This window comes from Fringilla coelebs, assembly GCF_963513975.1.
Source record: "Fringilla coelebs genome assembly, chromosome: 2".
Classification (NCBI taxonomy): Eukaryota; Metazoa; Chordata; class Aves; order Passeriformes; family Fringillidae; genus Fringilla; species Fringilla coelebs.
Genome location: NC_140029.1, coordinates 75,186,991 through 75,207,982, shown reverse-complemented (window position 1 = coordinate 75,207,982; position 20,992 = coordinate 75,186,991). Strand labels below are relative to the sequence as shown.

Here is a 20,992-nt window from a genome sequence, read left to right as displayed (position 1 = left end):
AAAATCTTATGCAAAAATCAATTTGCTACCTCTCCTGCTAGTGGCAGCAGCTTGTTAAGGGAGTAGAAGTAAAAAGCTAGTAGAAGGAGTAGTATTCATGGACACTAAGTGGTAGAGGTTTATGATGGAGCCAGTTTGATATAAGCTGCTACACTGCAACTTCTCTGCCAAAACCCCACCTCTGCTCACTGAAGGATTCACTTGCAATTAAGCAATTTGAAGTTACAGTAGTTCTGTGACATAAGTCATAGCCTACACACTAACATAAATGACTGCCTTTACATTCACTTTTCTTCCACTGGCAGGGAAAGGGCTGCATTCAAAAAGACAGTTCTTAAATTCAAACTATTTGGCAGCAGCCACTAGCAGCATCCTAAATAACACAGGGAAAAAAAGTGTTCTTACATTAATATGTTTTGAACTGGGCATTTAAAGAATAGCAGAAATATTTCTAAGTGACCAGAAAAGTATAACAGAAGTGATTTTCACGTAACAGTTTTGTAAGCGATGCGTTACATTGGCCTTTCAGAAAATATAATCAAATTGAAGTGTTACTCAGTTTAATGCTGTGTTGTGCTGTAATTTGTGTTTCAGAAAGATCAGTGCAGTGCTTAAGGGTACACAGATTCCTCTGAATGCACACCCGGTCACTCTTGGCTCCTTTAAGGATAGTCTATGCTTCTTAGATGGGAGCAGAGTATTTGACTTTTCAAATCAGTGACAAATAATGTTTTTCTGATTTACATTCTATTTTCAGCCTGGTATTGGATGCAAGTCAAAATAGAACTGGAGCAAAAGCGAAAATTGCTGCAAGGAACTAGAATTCAGTAACATACTAAACTGCACTTTTAAAGACTCAAGCTATGTCAACGGGTGCCAGGATACTGTTCTCCTATAGTAGAGCTCCTAAGGGCAGAAAATATTATTTTGATAATGAATAGCATATAGTATCGTGTTCTCTACTTATAATTAATCAAAATGTATGTCTTTGTGGGTGTAAAATTCATCCTTTAAAATGGAACTCCATAACAAAGCTGGAATCAAAAGGAGAATGTATCATTAAATTTGCTTGTGATGTGCATATAATTACCGAGTTATTTCTTAAAAACAAGGTCATAAATCAATGTCCCTATTAAGTTCCCAACATTTTATTATTTATCTCCAATAAACTGAAACCAGCCTGGTGACAAGGCCAACTGGGTTTTTTGGGAGCAGTTGGATCTGGCTCCAGATTTCTCTGATCAGAAAAAGATTCGACAGCGGTTCAGATGAAGCAGTTCAGACCATTCGACAGCGGTTCAGATGAAGGAGGACAGAGGGACATCTGTGTTCTGTCAGGAACGTGATTTAGGAACATGTTAGAACAGATAGGAGCTGCCTTCACAATTACTCAGCCCTGTGGGAAGATCACAGGGATCAAAGGCTGTGAGAGGGCAGGGACAGTGATGGAGCAATATGCAGGGACACTGGAGCCAGGACCTTGTGAGCCGATGGAGCCACAAGAGCTGTGTGCACAGCCTGGGGTTTATTGCACTGGGCAGCAAAGTTTGGTCCCACCAACCATCATCTTCACACCCAGGTGCTGAGCACAGCCTCCGACCCCAGGGGCTGGGTGCGGGCTGTGCCTCCACCCTTCTGATGTCAGGGCACTTGGCTACACAGCAAACTGGCACTGGGGCAGGCAGCAGGGCAGCAGCTTGGTGAGATGTTCAGCACAGGCACAGTTAGTTTGGGGAGTGCAGCTGAGACAGAAGAGCTGCCTCTCCTTGCGTTGTTGCTGCTCTGCCTCCCTGCCCGGTGCACCCTGCTTCCCCAGCACAGCCTACTCTCGAATGCCAGGTGGGATGTGGACGGAGGTCTCATCATCACACGCTTTTCCCCAAAATGCAGAGCTGTTTTGGTGGGAGGTGAGCCCTACCATCCTTCTAGTTCTGGGGCTCACAAAAGAGAGGGTTTGCAGTGAGCGCATTCCAGACGAACAGTAGCAATCCTTCACCCATCCAGGCGTTTCGGGGAACATTTACAAACCCACGGGAACATCAAATGAACCTGTGCTGAAAGAGGGATCAGGTCCCTACATCCTCTAGTATAACTACTGCAGGAAAAAAATCTCCAATAACCAATATAAGAGAAAAGGTGGAATATCATGCCTGCTGGAAAGTGCTAGAAGCTGTTGTCCAGGAGCAGGGAGAATGGGGTGAACTCAGTGCTGCAACACAGCAAGGTTCACTTTTTGATATTTTTCTACAGTTCCACAAAAAGTAATGTTTGTGCAAAGTCATACTCAGCTAAAATCGAGACCAAGATTACAAGTGATAAAAAAATGCAGTAACTTATTTTCACTGTATTTTAGTGTAATATATCTTGAATACCTCATTACTGCATTTCTTTCTACAAAATCTTGTACAATTGACAGTACAGCTGTACTAACTCATGAATGAATTGCACAGGAGAAACATTTCGTACACATTTTTGCACTACCACTCCTAAGATGAAGCCTGTTTGCACAGCTTTCTCTTGCTGCTCTGCCCTATAGACACCCCTCCTGGGTGCCCAATGCTCTTCTGCCCCTTGGATGCTCCTTCCTGCACTGCTCAAGGCTCTCCACATGCCCACAGCAGCTCTCAGTAGCTCCTGCTACCAATTAGAACTCTCTGCATGGTACAGTAGTATTAAATACACACACAGAAATTTTTTACAGTGAAAACACAAAACAATGTTTTACTGAGTATTCAATCCTAATCATTGCTGAAGGAAAGCACAAAAAACTATGGCTAAGTATAAACATCAGGAACCTGTAGCATCCTTCAACCTTGAAAGTTGGGATGAGGACAAATAACTGCTGCATTCATGTTTGAAGAGACAATGCTAAACCTTGCAGGTTAGATATATAGTATATACATCTGTATGTACATAAATATGTTTATATACTTAACAGAGACCCCTATCTATATTAGTATGGAATGAAGATCTCTCTACATCTACAAAAATATTAGAGCTTTTTGCTTAGAAAGAACATCTGTCAGTGCTCCCTTCAGACTTGCCTTCTAATTTAACAAACACATAAATGAATCCTATTAAATCAATTTTATAGGCCAAGTGGCTTTTTTAAACTTCTAATTAAAGTTATTCCTGATTTATATCAGTAGATGCGAAAAAATAATCAGATCCAAAGTGTTAGACATATGGCAACTTGACTTGTTGCATGAAGACATATATTCAGTATCACAGAGCTCAGTAAGAAAACACCAAAATAACAAAGCATATGAACAGTGGTTTCTCTGAGTGAAAAATAAAAAGGCAGGGGACTTGGTTCTTTCCCTTAAACCAAGACTAGGACAAGAAGACTTCTTTGACTTAATGACATTAATTTATTCACAAGTGAGTAAAATGGGAATGAAGCCGTACTTTTGATGCCAAGATAAAAAAGGGAAATTTTAAGTAATGTGTATCACATTAAAATTTTGAAATAACCTATTTTTTAGCAGCAGGGGTTGCTATAATTACCTCTCAGGGAAGCCATGAAAGCTGTTGTTTGGGACATCCAAACCATGTTAGATGAAATTTTTGCGTTCTTAAACAAAATTTCTCTGTGAGCAGGGAAGAAAGAGGACTTGGATCTATCAGAGTTTTATTCATGTCTTAATTCAAGGAACGTGTTTATTTTTAAAACAAATTCAACAACTTATATGTAAAACTGTAATTGTCTCTTATAGCAACATAATACAGGAAATAACAGTCAAAGCTTAGAAAACACAAATACTAAGGTTATCTCAAAATACTGCGCTGAACTACTTCTGAATACTTCAAATATTTGGGGTAACATATGCTCTAATTATACCATTGCATTACTATCAAATTAAATAGCTTCTCTTTTTTTTAATATACTAAAACAAGACAGGTCACCTTAAATATCATCTATTAATAACAGCATTACAAGACCAGATCCCCAGTGGAGAGGGAAAAAATCAACAGGGAAGAAAAGTCTTAACTGCAACTGGATGACTATTAGCTATTTAATGCACTAAAACTTCTCCCATTAAACACCCCGTCTACTCTTGTCCAGCACTTAAATTCCAAACAGAAAAGAGTATATTAAAACCAATGCAAACTGAGAGTTGATGGTGATGAGACTCATAAGGGATTTCCAGAGCTGCCTAGTGATATGTGAAAAGATGATCTGATGCCACAATAGCAGATACAGTTGCCCTGCACATTACGACTACTTGTTGCCATTAATGTTTCATGCTTTCATACATCAAACTATCTCAGAGCCCAAACAAACATTCAGTTGCAGCTGAAACTTTAGGAGGAAATTTTAGCAGTGATCACAGATGTATGTACAGGAGCATAGCACAATCGTAACAAAAAGGCTGGAGAAAAACCTTCTTTTTTACACTAATCTACAAGAACTCCTGAGACACTGATTTCAGTCTTACAAAATTACACCAGCATATGTAACGGGCTCTACCTGAATTCGCTCCTGATGTTAACAGCATACAGACAATGGGTCCCTGACTCTCAACTACAGGTGCAGCTATCCAGCTGGATTTCAAAGTCTGCTTTAAAGAAACTGATATGTCAGTAATGTCTGCGCATCCAGGAGGCACAGGGAAATCTGTTGCTGAAATATTTCCGAACACATAGCCGGAACTTTGTTTTGTTTTACCCTATTCAGTACAGAGAAGCCCTACAAATCTAAGAAGTTCACATCCCCTCACTGTTCAGGAACAATGTGCACGCCATGCATCATACAGATGCAACTTTTTATATGTTAAAAAAATACGGAAAAAAACCGTCGCTAGTACCAGTGATAAGCGCTTTACTGCTTCGTTTTCATTCAGAGAGGGACTCGGCAGAAACGATAAACCCAGCCAAAGCGGCAGCTGCGCCTAAGCGTGACTCCCGACCCGATTTCCAGTACCGGGCTGCCGGGAGCCGTACTCCCGCAGGTTTGCGAGGCTGGCAGCCGGCAGCAGGAGAGGGCACGGAGAGGCAGCGGGCTCCAGCGATCCGGCGGCACCACCCGGGAGGGGGACGCGGGCACCGCCGCCTCTTTCCCGACAGGGACCCGAGCCGCCGGGGCGGGGGCCGGGCGCGGGGCACTCACCGCGGGGGCCGTCAGCCGGCGGATGCTCTCGCCCAGCGAGTCCAGGTTGACCCGCCGGCGGCGCGGAGCGCGGCGCGCCCCGGCGCTGGCCGCGGCGGCGGCGGCGAAGGGGATGTCAGCGGGGCCGGGGGGGCTGCGGCTGCCGTTCCAGCAGAGGCGGGACAGGGGACACTCGCCCTCCTCCTCGGGGCTCGTCTCCGGGCAGTCCGAGCCCAGCGAGCTGAAGGACTCTGACGAGATCTTGCGGCGGGACATGGTGCCGCGGGCGGGCCGGGCGCGGGGCGGCGGCGGGCTCAGCGCGGGGCGGCGGGCAGCCGCGGCGGGCAGCGCCGAGCTGGGCGGGCGCGGGGGCGGCCGCCTCGCATGGCCGCGGGTGCCCCTGGGCGGGCGGGAGGCAGCGGCGGAGCCGCCGCGCCGGGGCCGGCGCAGACCGCGGCGCTGCCCCTCTCCGCGGCTCTCCGCGCCGGGCCGGGAGCGCGGGTGCCGCGCCGCGCCGGGAGCCTTTAAAGCGGCGGCGGCGGCAACCGCGGCGGCTGCTGCCCTCCTCTGCCTCGGCCGCCCGCCCCGCTCTCCCCTCCCCCGGCTCCCTCGCTGCTCCGCGGGGATCACGTGTTGTTTGGAGCCCTTTCCCCCTCCTCCTCCTCCACCTCCTCCCGCCTCCCCCGCCCCGCTCGCCGCCTGTCGCGCTCGGCCCCGCTCTCCGCGGCCCCGCCGGCCCCGCTGCTCCGCGCCGGGGAGATGCCCCCGGCGCCCGGCGGGGCGGGCCGAGGGCAGGGCCGAGGGCAGGGCCGGCGCGCAGCCCGCGCTCCCGCCGCTGCCGGCTGCCGGGAGGGCGGCAAGGCGCTCCGCTCTGCGCTTTGGAGCTTTGGAGCTGGGCTGGGGGAAGCGGGGAGGTGGCCCGGTACCCGCGCACGGCTCCGCGGGGAGCGGCGGTGCCAGCGCGGGGAATGGGGACGATCCCGGGGCCCTCCCGTGGCTGCCGCCCCGCCGCCGCCGCCGCCTCCAGTCCCGCCGCGGTGCTGGACAGCTCCCTGGCAGCTCCAGCGGCCGGGGAAGCCGGTACGCGCTCCCTGCCAGCCCTCCCCGCCAGCGAACTTTTGAAATTACATTAGGGAAGCTGAAGCTTAAGAAATAAATAATTTTAAAAATTGGGGAGGCAGGATGCTGGCCATCAGCTTTCAGAATCAAAAGCTGTCGTCTTTGTGCAAGCACTGCTCCCGTTAACACTGTAGGTCGGGTCCAAAACAGCAGGGAAACTAAATTCATTCCCACGCTACAGCCCTGGCAAGGGGAGAAAGGACTGGGCTGAGAGAGAGGACCCAAAACAAAGGAACTTCGATCCCGTATGGCACACAAGGTGTTTTCTTCCCAACTTTCCATACCCATGCTGTCAGTTTAAAGACACCTTTCGAGATTCATTCCAATAGTGATAACCCCATGTAGTTCTCCTCAGCAAAATGCTCCAAGGAAATGTGATCTCAGCTGAAGTGGTTCGTCCTACCATCAATGAAGACAGCTTGTCATTACTTTCCCTTTGTTCAAAAAAACCTTATTTTAAAAGGAAATTATTTTAAGGTAGTTTTTACTCTACCTTTTTACTGTATTATGACATGTTTTACAACCTTATCGTTTTAAATGTCTGAATGCAGCCTAAACAAGGACTTACTGAAGAAACTAGGGAGATTTCCACAGGTGTGAAGGAGCTTTTGAGCATGGCCCCAGGCAGCACAAGCCGGTGTCTGCTCTCAGAGGGGGCACAGGTCTATGGCTGAACATGCTGCTTTTAACTGGGGCACAACAACCTTTGCCAGGACCTTGCTTTCAGTGTGTCATCCTTGTTTCCCTTGACTTGCATAGCGGGGGTTTTTTTCTTTTTTTTTTTTTTTTGATAGAAATAGATATGGAATCTGGTGATTGAAGCCTGTGACTTGAAAGGATGTGTAGTAAAGCCAGAGTGTTCCATACGACCTTTGTTGCCATGGGAAGTATTACACTTGGGATGCACAGACTTTCTCTTTGCAGTCCTGGTGATTCCTAGGACATGAATAAGGCATGACTTCACATTCAAGTAATTCACACATGAACCTTCAGATCTGTTGTCCTTCTCTGTGTTTCCTCCTGAAGTGATTAACAATATTCATCAGTGTTAGAGTGTAGGGAGGTGAAACAGTCACTGTGTCTTTTTTGTTCTTTCCTTTTCACAGATCCTCCTTTTCACAGATTCTTTGAGATCGGCTGCACAAGCCCTTGCTGGCCCACAGGCCAAGCACCCACCATTGAGGGGACTCAGAAACTAAGGGGTCTGAAAGGTGCCCTTTGGTGCTAAGCATCATCCCCAGCACAGAGTACTCTGTGTTAAGATGTCAGCATTCTTCCCTTGCTCCAGTTTCCATTAAATTTACTTCCTTCTCATAGACCATTTCATACAGTCCTCAGTGAAGTAAACTACCACTGCTTTCCTGGCTGATGCAGTGACAGTGACAACTGGGTAAGAGCCACATAGTTTAGCACGGAAAATGCAAATACATATTTATAAGTTCTAAACTGCAAAAATACCAAAGTGTCAACTGGTTCCATGTGCAGCACTTCTGCTGTAGGGTAAGCAACTTGCTTGGAGGCATTTTGCATTTTATTCAGCACTAAGGAAGAGGGTTTCAACATGACAAAAATGACACCTTTTAGGTCTTCATTTTTCTCTTTTTATTGAAGTTTAAAGGAGCACTTCCCAATGCAACTTATTGGTAGCTATGACAGTGCTTGAGTTACCCTTGCAGCTTTAAAAATCACTTTCCTAATGCTCCTCATGGCCATATGCCTTTTTTGTCTATAATATATTGATCTTGAAGTGGAAAAGAAAATTCTCAGCCTCAGTGAACGTGAAAGATATTTTCCTTCAACGCCCAGATAGTGAAGTTCACAGCTCAGCAAAAAATGCCATTATGTTCTTCAAGTATTCTTTTCTTCAGATGAAACAGAGCTTTGAGAAAACCCAGACCATGTTGGCTAGTTTGATTAGATACAACCTTTAAAGCTTGTGAAAGTAAGCCTCATACCTGCCCAATACAGTTACTAAAGATAGTAGTGTGCATACTGCAACTCTTTTTGGGATTCATGATATGAAGTCCGCAGAGCTGAATAGAGCAACCAGCTGGAAAACTACCAAACACCATCATAAGTTGTCTCTAGCTAAATAGAAACAGACAGCAGAAGATTCAAGATGATGCAGATCCTGGAGGTGAGTCTGGTGAGCAAACAAGTCATTCAGTCCCCAGTTAATTATTCTCATTTTATTTCTCTTGATCCAGACACAGCCTTGGCAAAAGCTAAATGCCACAGGGGTTGCTTCATCTGGCAGTCAAATGCCTTTGTGAGCCCATAGACATAGACATTTACAGCATATAAGAGAGCAAATATTCTTCCTTTATACATGTCTCATCAGCCCCAACTTGTAGTTGGCACATTATTGGATGAATAGCAGAATGTCTGTAAAATGAATGAGGTTCACTAAAAGAATGACAATGTAATTTTTCTCTCATACTACAACAGAGTACAATGTATGTGTCCCACACTACAGACACTTCAGAAAAAATTTTGAGTACTTTTAATTCTTTTACTTTCTAATGCATAATTACTCTTCTCATTAGACAGCTGGCTGAACATGATCCAGGGTGTGCCAGGTGTCCCAGAAGGGCAGTGGCATCCTGGCCTGGATCAGGCAGGGTGTGGCCAGCAGGAGCAGGGCAGTGACCGTCCCCCTGTGCCCAGCACTGCTGAGGCCACAGCTCCAATGCTGTGCTCAGCTCTGGGCCCCTCACTGCAAGAGAGACATTGAGGGGCTGGAGCGTGTCCAGGGAAGGGCAACGGAGCTGGGCAAGGGGCTGGAGCACAAGGGCTGGGAGGGGCAGCTGAGGGAGCTGGGGGTGTTCAGCCTGGAGAGAAGGAGGCTCAGGGGGACCTCATCACTCCCTGCAACTGCCTGAGAGGAGGGTGCAGCCAGGTGGGGTCAGCCTCTTCTCTCGGGTAATAAATGACAGAACGAGAGGAAACAGCCTCAAGTTGTGCCAGCAGAGATCCAGGCTGGACATCAGGAAGATTGTTTTTTTGCAGAAAGGGTGGTTAAGTGTTGGATTGGAGGTGATGGATTAGCACTGTGCTTTAGTTGACAAGGTTATGATCAGTCAAAGGTCAGACTTGATGATCTTAGAGGTCTTTCCCAACCTAAATGATTCTTCGTCTCTGTGATTCTAAGGAAAAGATTATGAAAATCACAAATGTTTTCTCATTTTTTAGCTATCTTCACATTTTTGTCTAATGAGCAAAATTCACAAAACTGACTTCAGTCCTGACAAAAAATACATGGTCTTTAATTTCCATTATTTAGATTGTGTTAGTTTATTGATAATTATTCATGATTTTTATTTATTTGCTATTAACTATGCATTTCTCATCAGGCATATGCTGGAGTTTTGATATTATTTTTATTCACAAATGCTGTTTTTCTACAGCTCACGCAGCCTTGGAAAATTAAAATAACAAAAACAACTTCATCATAGTGCATTGGATTGTCCTATCTGCCTTTCTTGAGAAAATGTTTTTTGCAAAGCTGCTAAAAGAAAGTATTTGAACTAATCCCTCTTAGACACTAGTTGCACATATCACATATATCATATTTATAGTTCGTATCATTTCACCTATTACATTATATGGCTTTTTTATAATAATCTTTTTTATAGTACTGCTGAACCTATAAGTACTTAATTTTCCTTTAATAGAAAAGATTGTTGTCATGGGATCAATGTGTCCCCACAGAGAAAGTAAACACCTGTTTTGCAAAGCATTTCTAAAGCAGCAGGAGACTGTTATCCTGTGACAACATTGTGTTACAATTACTTTATTGCAGCCGGACAAAATGAATGATGTGCAGCAAATTTATTCTTCTTTCACATTCTGCCAAACCTTCCTGTTCTTTATCCAATGACTTCCCTCTGGAGTCATGCCTGGAAGGATGGCTGGGGTGTTCTGCCATTTGTCATTAATGATCTGTTGAATTACAGCTGGCTTGAAGAACAAATCAATTCTATATTTCAGCTACTCAGAAATATAGTTTATGTGCAAGGTGCAGCAAATTCAAATTGGTCTAAGTTGTTGTTCTAGTCATCAGGTTATGTTAGAGTCCAGCATGTTACTGAAGCAGTAATGAATGTGTTTTACACTGCAAGATGACATATTGTGTAATGAAAGCAGAAGAATCAGTGTCTTAATGCTCATAAAATATCTTTAATCTGTGACCCTCAGAACACTGTTCTTTTCTTTTCTTTCTTGTGGATGAGAAAAGCAAACAGAGCACTGGTGACATGCCACAAGACTCACACTACCTAGCAGATTGCCTAATCCAACTTCAAGACAACTTTATTCAGGATCAATTGGCTGGAAACAGGAATGGACAGCATCAGATCCATTTGTAAATTCAGGGATTACACTATACTGACCTGCCAAAATAGGGTCAAAATTAGATGTCAGGGCTGTGGGAAGAGCTAAGGTATATTGACATCATCAATATTTCACCCAGAAAAAAAAAGGTGAAGGAAATGTCTGATGGAGTGAGAAAAACAAGAATGCCCAAATATCAGTGCTTTGACTCAGATGAGCAGGTCAAACTGTGATTGCAAATTTCAGGGAGAAGTGGTGACATATAATTTTAGCTAATTGTTTAGAATGAACACTCAGCTGGCTAAACATTCAGACCAAAAAACTTATAAACTGCAAAATAAAAACTGTAGCTCAGAACTGAAAATCTCCTATTTCCATTCCACTTGCACAGAAAGGCAGATTTACTGAATTCAGCACTGGGTGAGGTAAACTGAACCTTTTCTTGATCAGCATTTCTCCTGTGTCCTGAGTATTTTACCCTGAGGACGCCAGGTAGCAGGGGCAGCATAAGTTCTGCCTCAGAGTTACCTCTAAACCCCACTGAAATTCATTTAAAGCACTAAAACAGGAAGATGCTGATGAGCATCTTTTATGGTCTAGAGCTACCTCACCCCAGCAGTTTTGCAGCTTTGTCAAGCCACTGTTTATACAACAGCTCCCTACAGAAAGCCAGTTTGTTTTCACTCTTGCAAATGTATTTATCCCAGACATACTTCCTGCTATAAGCAGTTTTTTTGTAAGGATATCAATGTCATCAGCAAGTCTAAGCTAAAGAAAATACAATGGTTTCTAGGCATGTACATATGAAATTAAACCAAATTTGCTTTCAAGCACCCTCTGTATCATAGCAGGCGTTCAAATGGACACATTTTCCAGACTTCTGGAGAATCTCCTTCCACTCTTCATACAACATGAGGATCCAAAATGGAAAGAGCTTTAAGAGCTTCTTATGCTCCGGACAGAGGCTGAATTAAACCAGGACTCTCAAATTTCCTGAGCTATGGGCTAGGACTGCCTTTTCTCCCGAGGAGAGGCAGGGTCTATGCCCATAAGGCAGGGTGCCCCTCATGTCTCCCCCAGTCCTGCCTGTAAAAATTCCCTGTGGTGGTCTCTCACCCAGCACACTCTGGGCAGCCCTGTGGCTCCCAGGAGCACCAGGAAAGCGTGTAGCAGCTCTGGAAGCAAAAGCAAGGAGGTAACAGGCAAGTCCTGGAAAATCAGCGTAATCACAAAGTACTGACCAGCTCTGACTAGGTTTGAACCTGAGCTGTTGGAGCAGTTTTGTAGGCAAGCAGCCTGCAGCAGAGCTCATGGAAGGAGGGCTTTCTGCAGCAGCTCAGCAGGAGCTGGCTGGGAGCAGGACAGCGGGCTCTGCCAGAGGAGGCCAAGCCCAGAATCTCATACTCCTTTTCTCCTGTCTGAGTGAGCTGGCCCTCATCACAAACACTGCACACTCTTGGTACTTCACAAACTGACACTTCCCACCAGGTATTTTCCTATTTAAAAGTTCCAAAATGTAAATTATTGCCACCCATGTGGCAGTACCACCTTACCGACTTGTCTAAGATTAATTCACACTGACATCTTGTCTGATTAGATTACCTTTTCCTATTTTATACTAATGACAGGAAATCCCACTATATTTTACCCGGACTTGTTGAAAAGTGAAGCTTTCTATCATGTAAGGACTGAGAAGATTTCCTCTTGGAAGCTTCTTTGAATTCTTTTATTTGTCCTAAAGACTTGCTTCCATGAAGGCCAAAAAGGAATAGAGAGGTTTTGCTTTTATATAGTTTCAGCAACAGGAGAGGGAGAGAAAGAACATGCTTATAGATGTAGATGATACTAAACCATTAAGATAGTGTCTGAGTAAATGAAAAATTATCTACCATATCTACCTACAGGATATTATTCACGAGCAGTGAGTCAGCCAAAATGCTGTCCAAATGAAAGATCCTACTGAGCATCCAGATAAAATCTACTGTAATAAAATCTACTCTATTTCTCCAAGAGGTGGCAAAGGATCTTGTTGTGAAAGCAGCTTCTTCCAGCAGTGAAATGCAATGTATGTGGCTGCTTACCATGACTGTCCCAGCCTCTTTCATCACATCTATCTTCAACATGAACTTCAGTCTGTCTCTGCCTAGTAGTGCATAGCAGTTCTATGTACTTAATAGTGTTCAGAACCCTTTCCCTTTTAGATGTTCAGCTGTCGAACCTGCTGTGGATACTTGTGTTAAAACATGCCTAATATTCAAGAGAAATATTTGGAAGCATTGCAAAATATGGTGACTTAAGTTTCAGCACTTGAAAACTTAATTGATCGTTTAACCTCATTCTTCACTTTCACTTGGCTCCTTAAAACAAGGCTACAGGCAAATAAAAAGGTAAATTATTTTCCTGTCAAATTAGTTCCTGTCACTTTGTTTTGGTGAAGGAACAGAACTTTCAGATATGAGTGCCTCTGCTACTCAGCACTGTCGCTCTTGCTGATGTAACTGAGCATCAGGATACCACCATTTCTTATTTCACAATCTCTTGTGCTCTTTGCAAAACAGACAGTCAGTTCCCAGAGGAATTTTTCTATGCAGAGATTAGTGTGAATACTAATAGGGAAGCTCTGCACAAGGAGTTATTAAATAAATGTATTTTGTAATGGAGACATAACTAGAAACAAATATATATGTGTGTGCCTGTGTAATTTCAGCTTCAGAATCCGAGTTGAAACCTTTCTAAAATGTTCTGTTGAGGAGGGGTGGGAGGAGATGAACAAACAAAAGGTGGAAAATATAGTAAGGAAAGACCAATCCTTTTTTCTATGGAAGACTCTTAGTGGATTCTCAAGCTCTCTTTCATATCAACATATTTTATGCAAAAAAAGGTCAAAAAAAGGTAGGATACTGTGAGGGAATCACACACCTTGGAAAGGAGCAGGGTGTGGGGGGAGCTGCAATGTGCTTGCCATGACATGAATATTTCACTTTTGCAGCATGTTTCATTCCAAACTTCTCAAGGTGATTTGCAAGCAATTACAAAGCAAATATATCTAATATGAATAAGCTCAATCAAAGAATGGCTTCAGTGGGGAGTTGAGAGCAGTGTGGGCCAAATCCTATAGATTTCATCCCTGCTGATATAGGCTGAGGTGCTCAGCACCTTGTAGATATCCTCAGGACTTCTTTGAATCCAGCTCTGGTGAATCAATCTAAAATCTTTTACAAGAAAAAAATCCACAAGCAAGGCACATACTGACATAATGGGAATTTGGCTGCTTGTAGCAATGCAGAAATAAATTCTCTCTACCAACATTTGCTGCTAGTGGAGTAATGTTTGAAAAAACTTTTCTCTGTAGAGAGATAATTTGCAAATTATTTTTAAAGAAAAGTACCATTAAAATCCTGAAAGAATCCAACATTTTGCTAGGAAGACCAATAAGTAAACCTTATTTTTGGAATATTTCTTCTAAAAAGACAAAGTAAATCTTAGCTCTCACTGCAGAGGTGCAACAGAGTGCCTGGTTTGTAACGAGAGTGCTGCTGTAGGTCAGGTCACTAGTATAGTTTTCTATACAATCAGTTTTTCCCTTTATTCTTCAGTAATAAGATTCAGTTAAAGCTAAACCACAGATGCTTCTGCAAGGCAATGAGAATTTGATTCCAGAGAGGTGAAAGTGCTAACACAGTTGGTTCAAACTATTTTTAGTACTAATCTGTGCGCAATACAAAGTTTCTGCAAAGTATCTTGTCCGGTTTTTACCAGGAAGTAAAATGTACTCCTGCTGTACAATCTCAAATTGATGGCATGGTTTTTCCCTTGTGCACATGTTTTGTCTTCAAGTGTGATCTTTTCCATCCCCTGACAGCAGTTTAATGCTTTACATGACTCAACATGAACAAGGTGTCAAAAACATTAAAGAGCAATTGCTTTGTTGGTTGGGCACAAAGGCAACACAAAGCAAAGGCACTGCACCAGAAAGAAGCAGGTTAACATTAAAACATTCCTACTGCCTCAAATGCCAAACACTTCCCTGGATTTTAAGAAGCATCTTGAACTCCTTGCAAGTGAAATCTCAGAGGAAGTGCGTGGCATTAAAGTGTTACCCCATTCAGTTCATCATATAGCAGAATTTTAATTAGTTAAAAATTTATTTTTAAATTTAATTTTTACTAAAAAAGCATTAAAATGGCTTAATGCTGGTTTGAAAATGAAAGAGAAAAATATGAAGTCACATTCAAAAATTATAGAGACATGAAAAAGAAGCACTGAATTTATTGCCACTGGTATTAACACCAAGAATCTGAAGATTAGTACAACCAGTAAGTTCCTAAATAAACAACTTATTTGATCAAATCTGAGAATAAGTAACGGAAGCACTGTGCTACTGTCAATGGTAGCTTCCTCTTGTCCACAGCTGCCAGTAATTCTTAAATATTTTATGCTTCAAAATTATTTGTTCTCTTCTTCCTTCCCAACTTCTCCTGTCCTGTTCTGTTCACTGATATTTATATTTAAAAATACAGCTCATTAAATATTAAAAAAAGTTACATTTTGGTTCAAGCAGACTTGTTTAAGTGTACAGATATATAAAACACAAGCAAAAACTCTTCTTTTATTAGTAAGGTAAGTGTACCTGTTACAATCAAGCAGAGCAATTTCATCATAACCAGAACATTTGAGACATAGCTGGGAAGAGAAGGATTTTCAGGGTAATTGGATTTTAAATAGTGTGAAAGGTCTGTACTGAGCGAAGTCTCATCTCTGGTAGATCAGAAATATAAGTGTGAGAGACAGGCAGAGAGGCAGGTTTGATGTTGCAAGGGACAAATTAGAAATGGATAGGTAAAGTAGTCATCTATACTTTATCAAAGGGGAAGTTCTGCCAATTTAAACTTGTCAATCTTGAGTCAACTTCTCTTTTCCTCTTTGGATTTTATTCAAGGTACCAGTTCTGGCTTTCCATGAAACAAGAAGCCACTCCAAGGAAATCTCCATTTCCTGTAGACAGCCCATTATCTTCTATGAGCCTAACCAGAAGCTGAGTATCTGTCAATAATTCCACATTAAAAAATGTAGCAATGTAAAATTAATTTTGCTAGCAAGTTCTGGAACAGAAATGCCTTCGCTGTGAACTTCAACCAACTTTGCAACTCTTCCTTAATTTTCTTTAACTTTAAAGAGAAGTTATACAGGGCTGCAACATTGGTATTCTTAATTTCTTTTTCTGAAATACTTTGGGTTCCTTTACTGTTGATGAGAGAGCAATGTGCTTAATGCATGTGTATGACTCTGCATCAAAGACAACACAAAGAATTGAGTTTATTATTTTAGAGGACTAGAATTTATGAAGTTTGAGTGCTTTTTTTCCAGCTAAGAAAACAAAGATGACTAACGGGAAGAAAATCAGGCACTACAGAGATCAACTGAACCACAGACATGAAAGAAACAGAATTTTGTAAAGATGAGGTAATAAATCTTTTTATGCTAGGTTTTTCATAATTTGGTTGGAAATGAGAAAAGCAGCAAGCCACAATGCTTACAGGAAAAAAATCAGAGGCAGAAATAGTCATCTTCCATCCTGGAGAAATGAGTAGAGGTAGTGGAGAGAGAAGATCCCACTCCAAAAATATCAGGGGGCACCACTCACCTCGGCATCACAGCCCAGGGCTGGGAATGCAGGAGTGAGTGGGACAAGCACAGCTGTCCCTGCTGTCCCTGGAGTGCAAGCACACCACTGCCAGCCCCAGCACCCATCACCTTCCAGCCACCACCGCCACCCCTGCGGGGGCTGCGCACCCCGGGTGCCCTGCTGGAAGGTTCACACTGCCAGCCTCGCTGCAGTCAGCTCAGCAAAGGGGAAAGGAGGAAATGTATAGCCCAAGCTATAGCAACTGTGAAAACCCATGAGTGAAATATGCTCTTCAGGAACTGACCTTATCCAGCAAACACACTGAGCAGCTCTTCCCTGGAACGCGTTTGTCTGAATGCAGTGTATTTGGTGTAATATTCTGGTGCTGCAATGTCCAGGTTCTGAACAGCTTAAGCTTTTCTTTTACAATGCTTATTTCCATCCCTCTGACTGGGAAGAACACTAAGAACACTAGATCTAACTAACTGGGAAGATAACCTTGAAACCTGACCAGCACAAGAGTTCTGAGAGTTATGAACTCTCTCGCTTCCCATCCCTACTACTGGTACACTACCTTAAAACTCTTCATAATGTTTTAAGGAATTGTATTCATTATTTCATTTAACACAATTTCAGGGAACAAGAAAGGACTGGAAACTGCTGCAGGGAAAAGGAAGAGATACAGAAAGGCAACAAAGAGAAATGAGAAACAGAAAATGAAAGTATGAAAGGCAGGGACAAAAGGAACAGAAAAAGAGCAGTCCTTGGTGTGATTATATTGCCCAAAACTACCCATTGCTATAACATTAGGGACTGAGCCAAGAATAAGTAAAGATAAAATCTAAAGATCCACTAATTCATTTGGCCAAAAGCAAAAACCTGCAATGTTTTACCCTTCAGCTAATGCCTTCACTGCTCTTTACAGTCAATGCACAGAAATAGGCACTTGTAGGGGGGTGGGGGGACGATCATTTTGTCCTAAAATAGATGGCTACAAATAGGTCAAGTGAATCACTTCTTGAAAATACCTACTTCTCTCAATTGACTCTGAAAGGAACCTAGGGTGACACACTCACACCAGAGACAGCTGTAATGGTATGAGATGATGCTACTCCCCAGCCACAATGCAAAGACAAGCTGCTTCGCTTCATCTCTACATGCATCTTTCATAAAGATGGTGGGAGTTCCTCTGTAAACTTTTATTGCAGCTCACTGACTGGATTTTGGTTCCCTCCACCAAATAGATTTTAATAAGTATGCTTATTAGGTAATACAAAATTATATTTTCTGCAGTAACATACTAAATTAGAACCTTAAAAAGTTAGTATAATACCTCCAAAAATGTTAAATAACATTACAAATATAACTGCCCAATCCTCCACACAGAAGGAGTTTAATACAAGCATTACAAACACACACAGAGTTTTGGTGATTGGTATTGAGAGAGGATAAGATTTGGAATCTTAATAGATCTGGAGGCATTTCCTATTTGACAGAAACCCTACCTACAACTCAGATATATTTTAGGGCCAGATGTGCTGCGTGGTTGTGTCATATCCACTGTCACCTTCCTGTGCTGCAGAGCTGCTGGAGTAAGGCTCAGGCACAGGGAGTCATGGGAAAGCCATTATGATGGGTGAACTGGCAACTGGCCCCTACCAGGGAGGTCACATCTTTGGTGCTGGACCAGACCAAAGGGATCTGTCTCTTGCAGGATTCTTGCAGATGACCCCAGCCCATTGTCTCCAAGCCCTATGGCACAGATATCTCACCTTTCCCCAAGTGTCAGCTGCGGGCACCTCTCTGTGAGAGCAAGATTGCTCTTGTACAATGATGACGTGAAGAACCAATTAAGACCTTATATCTGGGTCGAAAGGAAGTCAGATTGACTTTCACACTGCAGGATTATGGTGTAAAAAATATTCTGCTGATGTTTGTCGGTAAAGACAAAGGTCAATTTTTTACTTCATAAATTCCTGCGGTAATGGCAGAATTTTAATTTGTCCTAGCCAGCTGAGATTTCCTGGAATATCAGAAGTACTGTTCACATGTGCCAAAACCCTGTGGGATTTTCCTCCATCCGTCAGTCAGGCAGATAACATGTTTTAGTCTCCAAGGTGTACTCAGGTGTAAAATGGGAACTCCTTGTGCAGAAAAGTGCTCCAAAATTCAAATGATAGCATGCTTGTGGATATTTATGCCTGGCAGAGACCTGACAGACCTTAATCATATGGAAAATGTGGATACTGTGATTTATGATGGCCTTTCTGGTTGGCAGTTCCTCTCAGTGCTGAATTGCACACCCCCATCTGGCACAACAAAAATTGCCATCATCTGTTTGTCTCTGGGTGAGTGTCCCTTGCCTTTGTGACTGACAGCACGGAATAACAATGAAACAAACACCTAAAACAGATTGATCTGGCTTTTGCCTGCAGCAGTTAAAAAGCCAACAGAGGGCTGTGAGCTCAGCAGCGGCACAGTGAATCACAGAGAAGCTCCCTGCTACTGAGGAGAGATGTGGTTTTTCCTCCTTTGTGCTTGGCTGCTTTTTGCACAGCATCTTTCACCTGTATCTGTGTTTTGTCACAAAACTACCGAAGAAAAAATCCAAACAGTGACCAACAGAAATCAGAAAACTATACTGGCCATGAGCTAAGAAGGGAAACGTACTAATACTGAGGGAAACATAAATAGTGAGGGAGACACCATGCAGATCCCAATCATGAATTAGGCTGACGTCATGCTTTTGAGAAAGAGGATGCCAGGTGAAAGCAGATGTCCTCGGCATGCAGTAAATCTAGCTGAGTGTGAAAAGTCCCCAGGTAGCCTTTAACAATTCACTGCCTTGCTGTAAACACCTGAAACACTCTTTGCCAGGATATGAGACCAGTGGGACGTGGTCACAGCCCCACCAGAGTCTGGGTCAGCCCTGCTGGCCAATGCACATGAGCTGCCATTCATTACAATCTGTTTTCACTCTGTGCTGGGGGAATTCTTCTTCCCTGGACAAAAATTGATGAAATAGTCTCTCTACCATGGTTTTCCCTTCTCACTGTTCCTTTTTTCTTCCTCTGGTCTTCATAGTTGGCTCCCCTGAGGATACCCTGTGCTCATTTTCTGTCCTTCTTGTGCCTGTGTGCAGTTTTGGGCACAACAATGCAAAAAAGGTATTAAGCCATTAGAGGGTATACAAGGGATGATTAAAGGTTTGGAGGGGAAGCCTTATGAGGAGCTATTGAGGTCACTTAGTTTGCTCAGCCTGGAGAAGAGAACTGGCTGAGGAGAGACCTCATTGAAGTCTGCAACTCCCTCACCAGGGGAAGAGGAGGGACAGGCACTGATTTCTCCTCTGTGGTGACAGTGACAGCACTCGAGGGAATGGCCTGAAGCTGTGTCAGGGGAGGTTTAGGTTGGTTACTGGGGAAAGGTTCCTCACCCAGAAAGGAGATGAGCACTGGGACAGGCTCCCCAGGGAAGTGGTCACAGCCCCAGCCTGACAGAGATCAAGAAGCATTTGGAAAACACTCTCGGGCACGTGTGTGAGATCCCTCCAGGAGGCCTCCACATGGAAAACATTTTGTGAGCACATGGCAGCAGGCACCCAAGCCCCAGCACTCACCTCTCATTCTAATTTTCCTTTTACAGACTCCCCAGCCATGGACTAGACTCCAGAATAACACTTTTCTCTGTCTCCTGGGTGTGTTAATGCCCCAAGAGACAGAGAAGATATGCTGTTCCTTGGCTTCTTTGCTGACACATTAACAAAATATGGATGACATCAAAGGGGACATTCTCTACCTGCTGTGGGAGAAGCCCCCCATGGTGCACAGGCTGTGCCTGGCATGAGCTGTGGTACCAGTGAGGAAATTGCTCTGCAGCTAATCCACCCAGCAGTAGCATTTTATAAAGCAAATGTTGGGTCAGGAGGTGGCTGGAGAGAGGAGCAAAGGCACAGACCATGGTGGCGGTGTGACAAGAGTTACCTGATCCCACAGACAGGCTGGCTCTGGCTCCTCAAGTTAATCAATGAGAACAGATTAGAAGGCAAATACTACAGATTTCAAAGTGGAGATACCTAGCCACACTGGACCAAAGTATTGTTAAGCTGAGCACTAAGGAAGAAAAACTCCTAAACTGAAATCTTCCATCTGGAAACCTGCCTGAGACCTTTGCTTGATATAGCAATAGCATTTTTTATTCTGATTTTCAAGGGAGATGGCATAGAAGCTGTTGTCCAGAGAAGCTGAGGATACCCTATCCTTGGAAGTGTGCAAGGGCATTTGAGAAACCTGCTCCAGTGGAAGGTGTCCCCACCTGGGGAAAGAGGGGGGGGAGGTTGAAACTGAATGATCTTTTTGGTTCCTTCCAATCCAAACCATTCCGTGGTTCTGTAATGTTGTGATGTGCTCTGGCAGTGTCACAGCAGGATTGAAAAGGGAGAGTCCCTTCTGCAATTTCAGTAAAGCTGGCCTGCTACTGTGGAGAATCTTCTCTGAGTGAGATCTGGCTTGGCCTAAATGCACAAACTTTCCAACTAAAGCTGAATAGGTTTGCTCGCAACCTCATTCTGAAAGCATAATGCTAATGTCATAAAAAGTTATCTTCCCAAGCTGCTGCTTTTCCTCTTCATTGCCCTGTGTTTGTTCACACTTGGAATGCAAAATGGTACCTGAAAATAGAATACATATACCATTTTCAAATTAATCTCCAAACTCCAGTTAGCTTTAACTTCCAGTCGAATAATTGATCAGTGCTGTTCAACTTTACAGTTTCAAAAAGTCCTCATCCCTCATTCATGTCATTGCAACTTATGATGATGGTCTCCA

At 43.6% G+C, this 20,992-nt stretch overlaps 1 protein-coding gene across 1 annotated transcript in view; it reads right to left on the bottom strand.

Moving 5' to 3' along the window:
* GUCY1A2 (guanylate cyclase 1 soluble subunit alpha 2) overlaps positions 1–5,365 on the bottom strand; it is a gene marked incomplete at both ends in the record, with an annotated part of 134,249 nt that extends 128,884 nt beyond the window's left edge. Inside the window, one exon of the mRNA XM_084200969.1 lies at positions 5,111–5,365. Coding sequence (XP_084057095.1) covers positions 5,111–5,365 — 255 coding nt within the window. The remainder of the gene's footprint in view (positions 1–5,110) is intronic.
* Between the last annotated feature and the right edge of the window lie 15,627 nt (positions 5,366–20,992).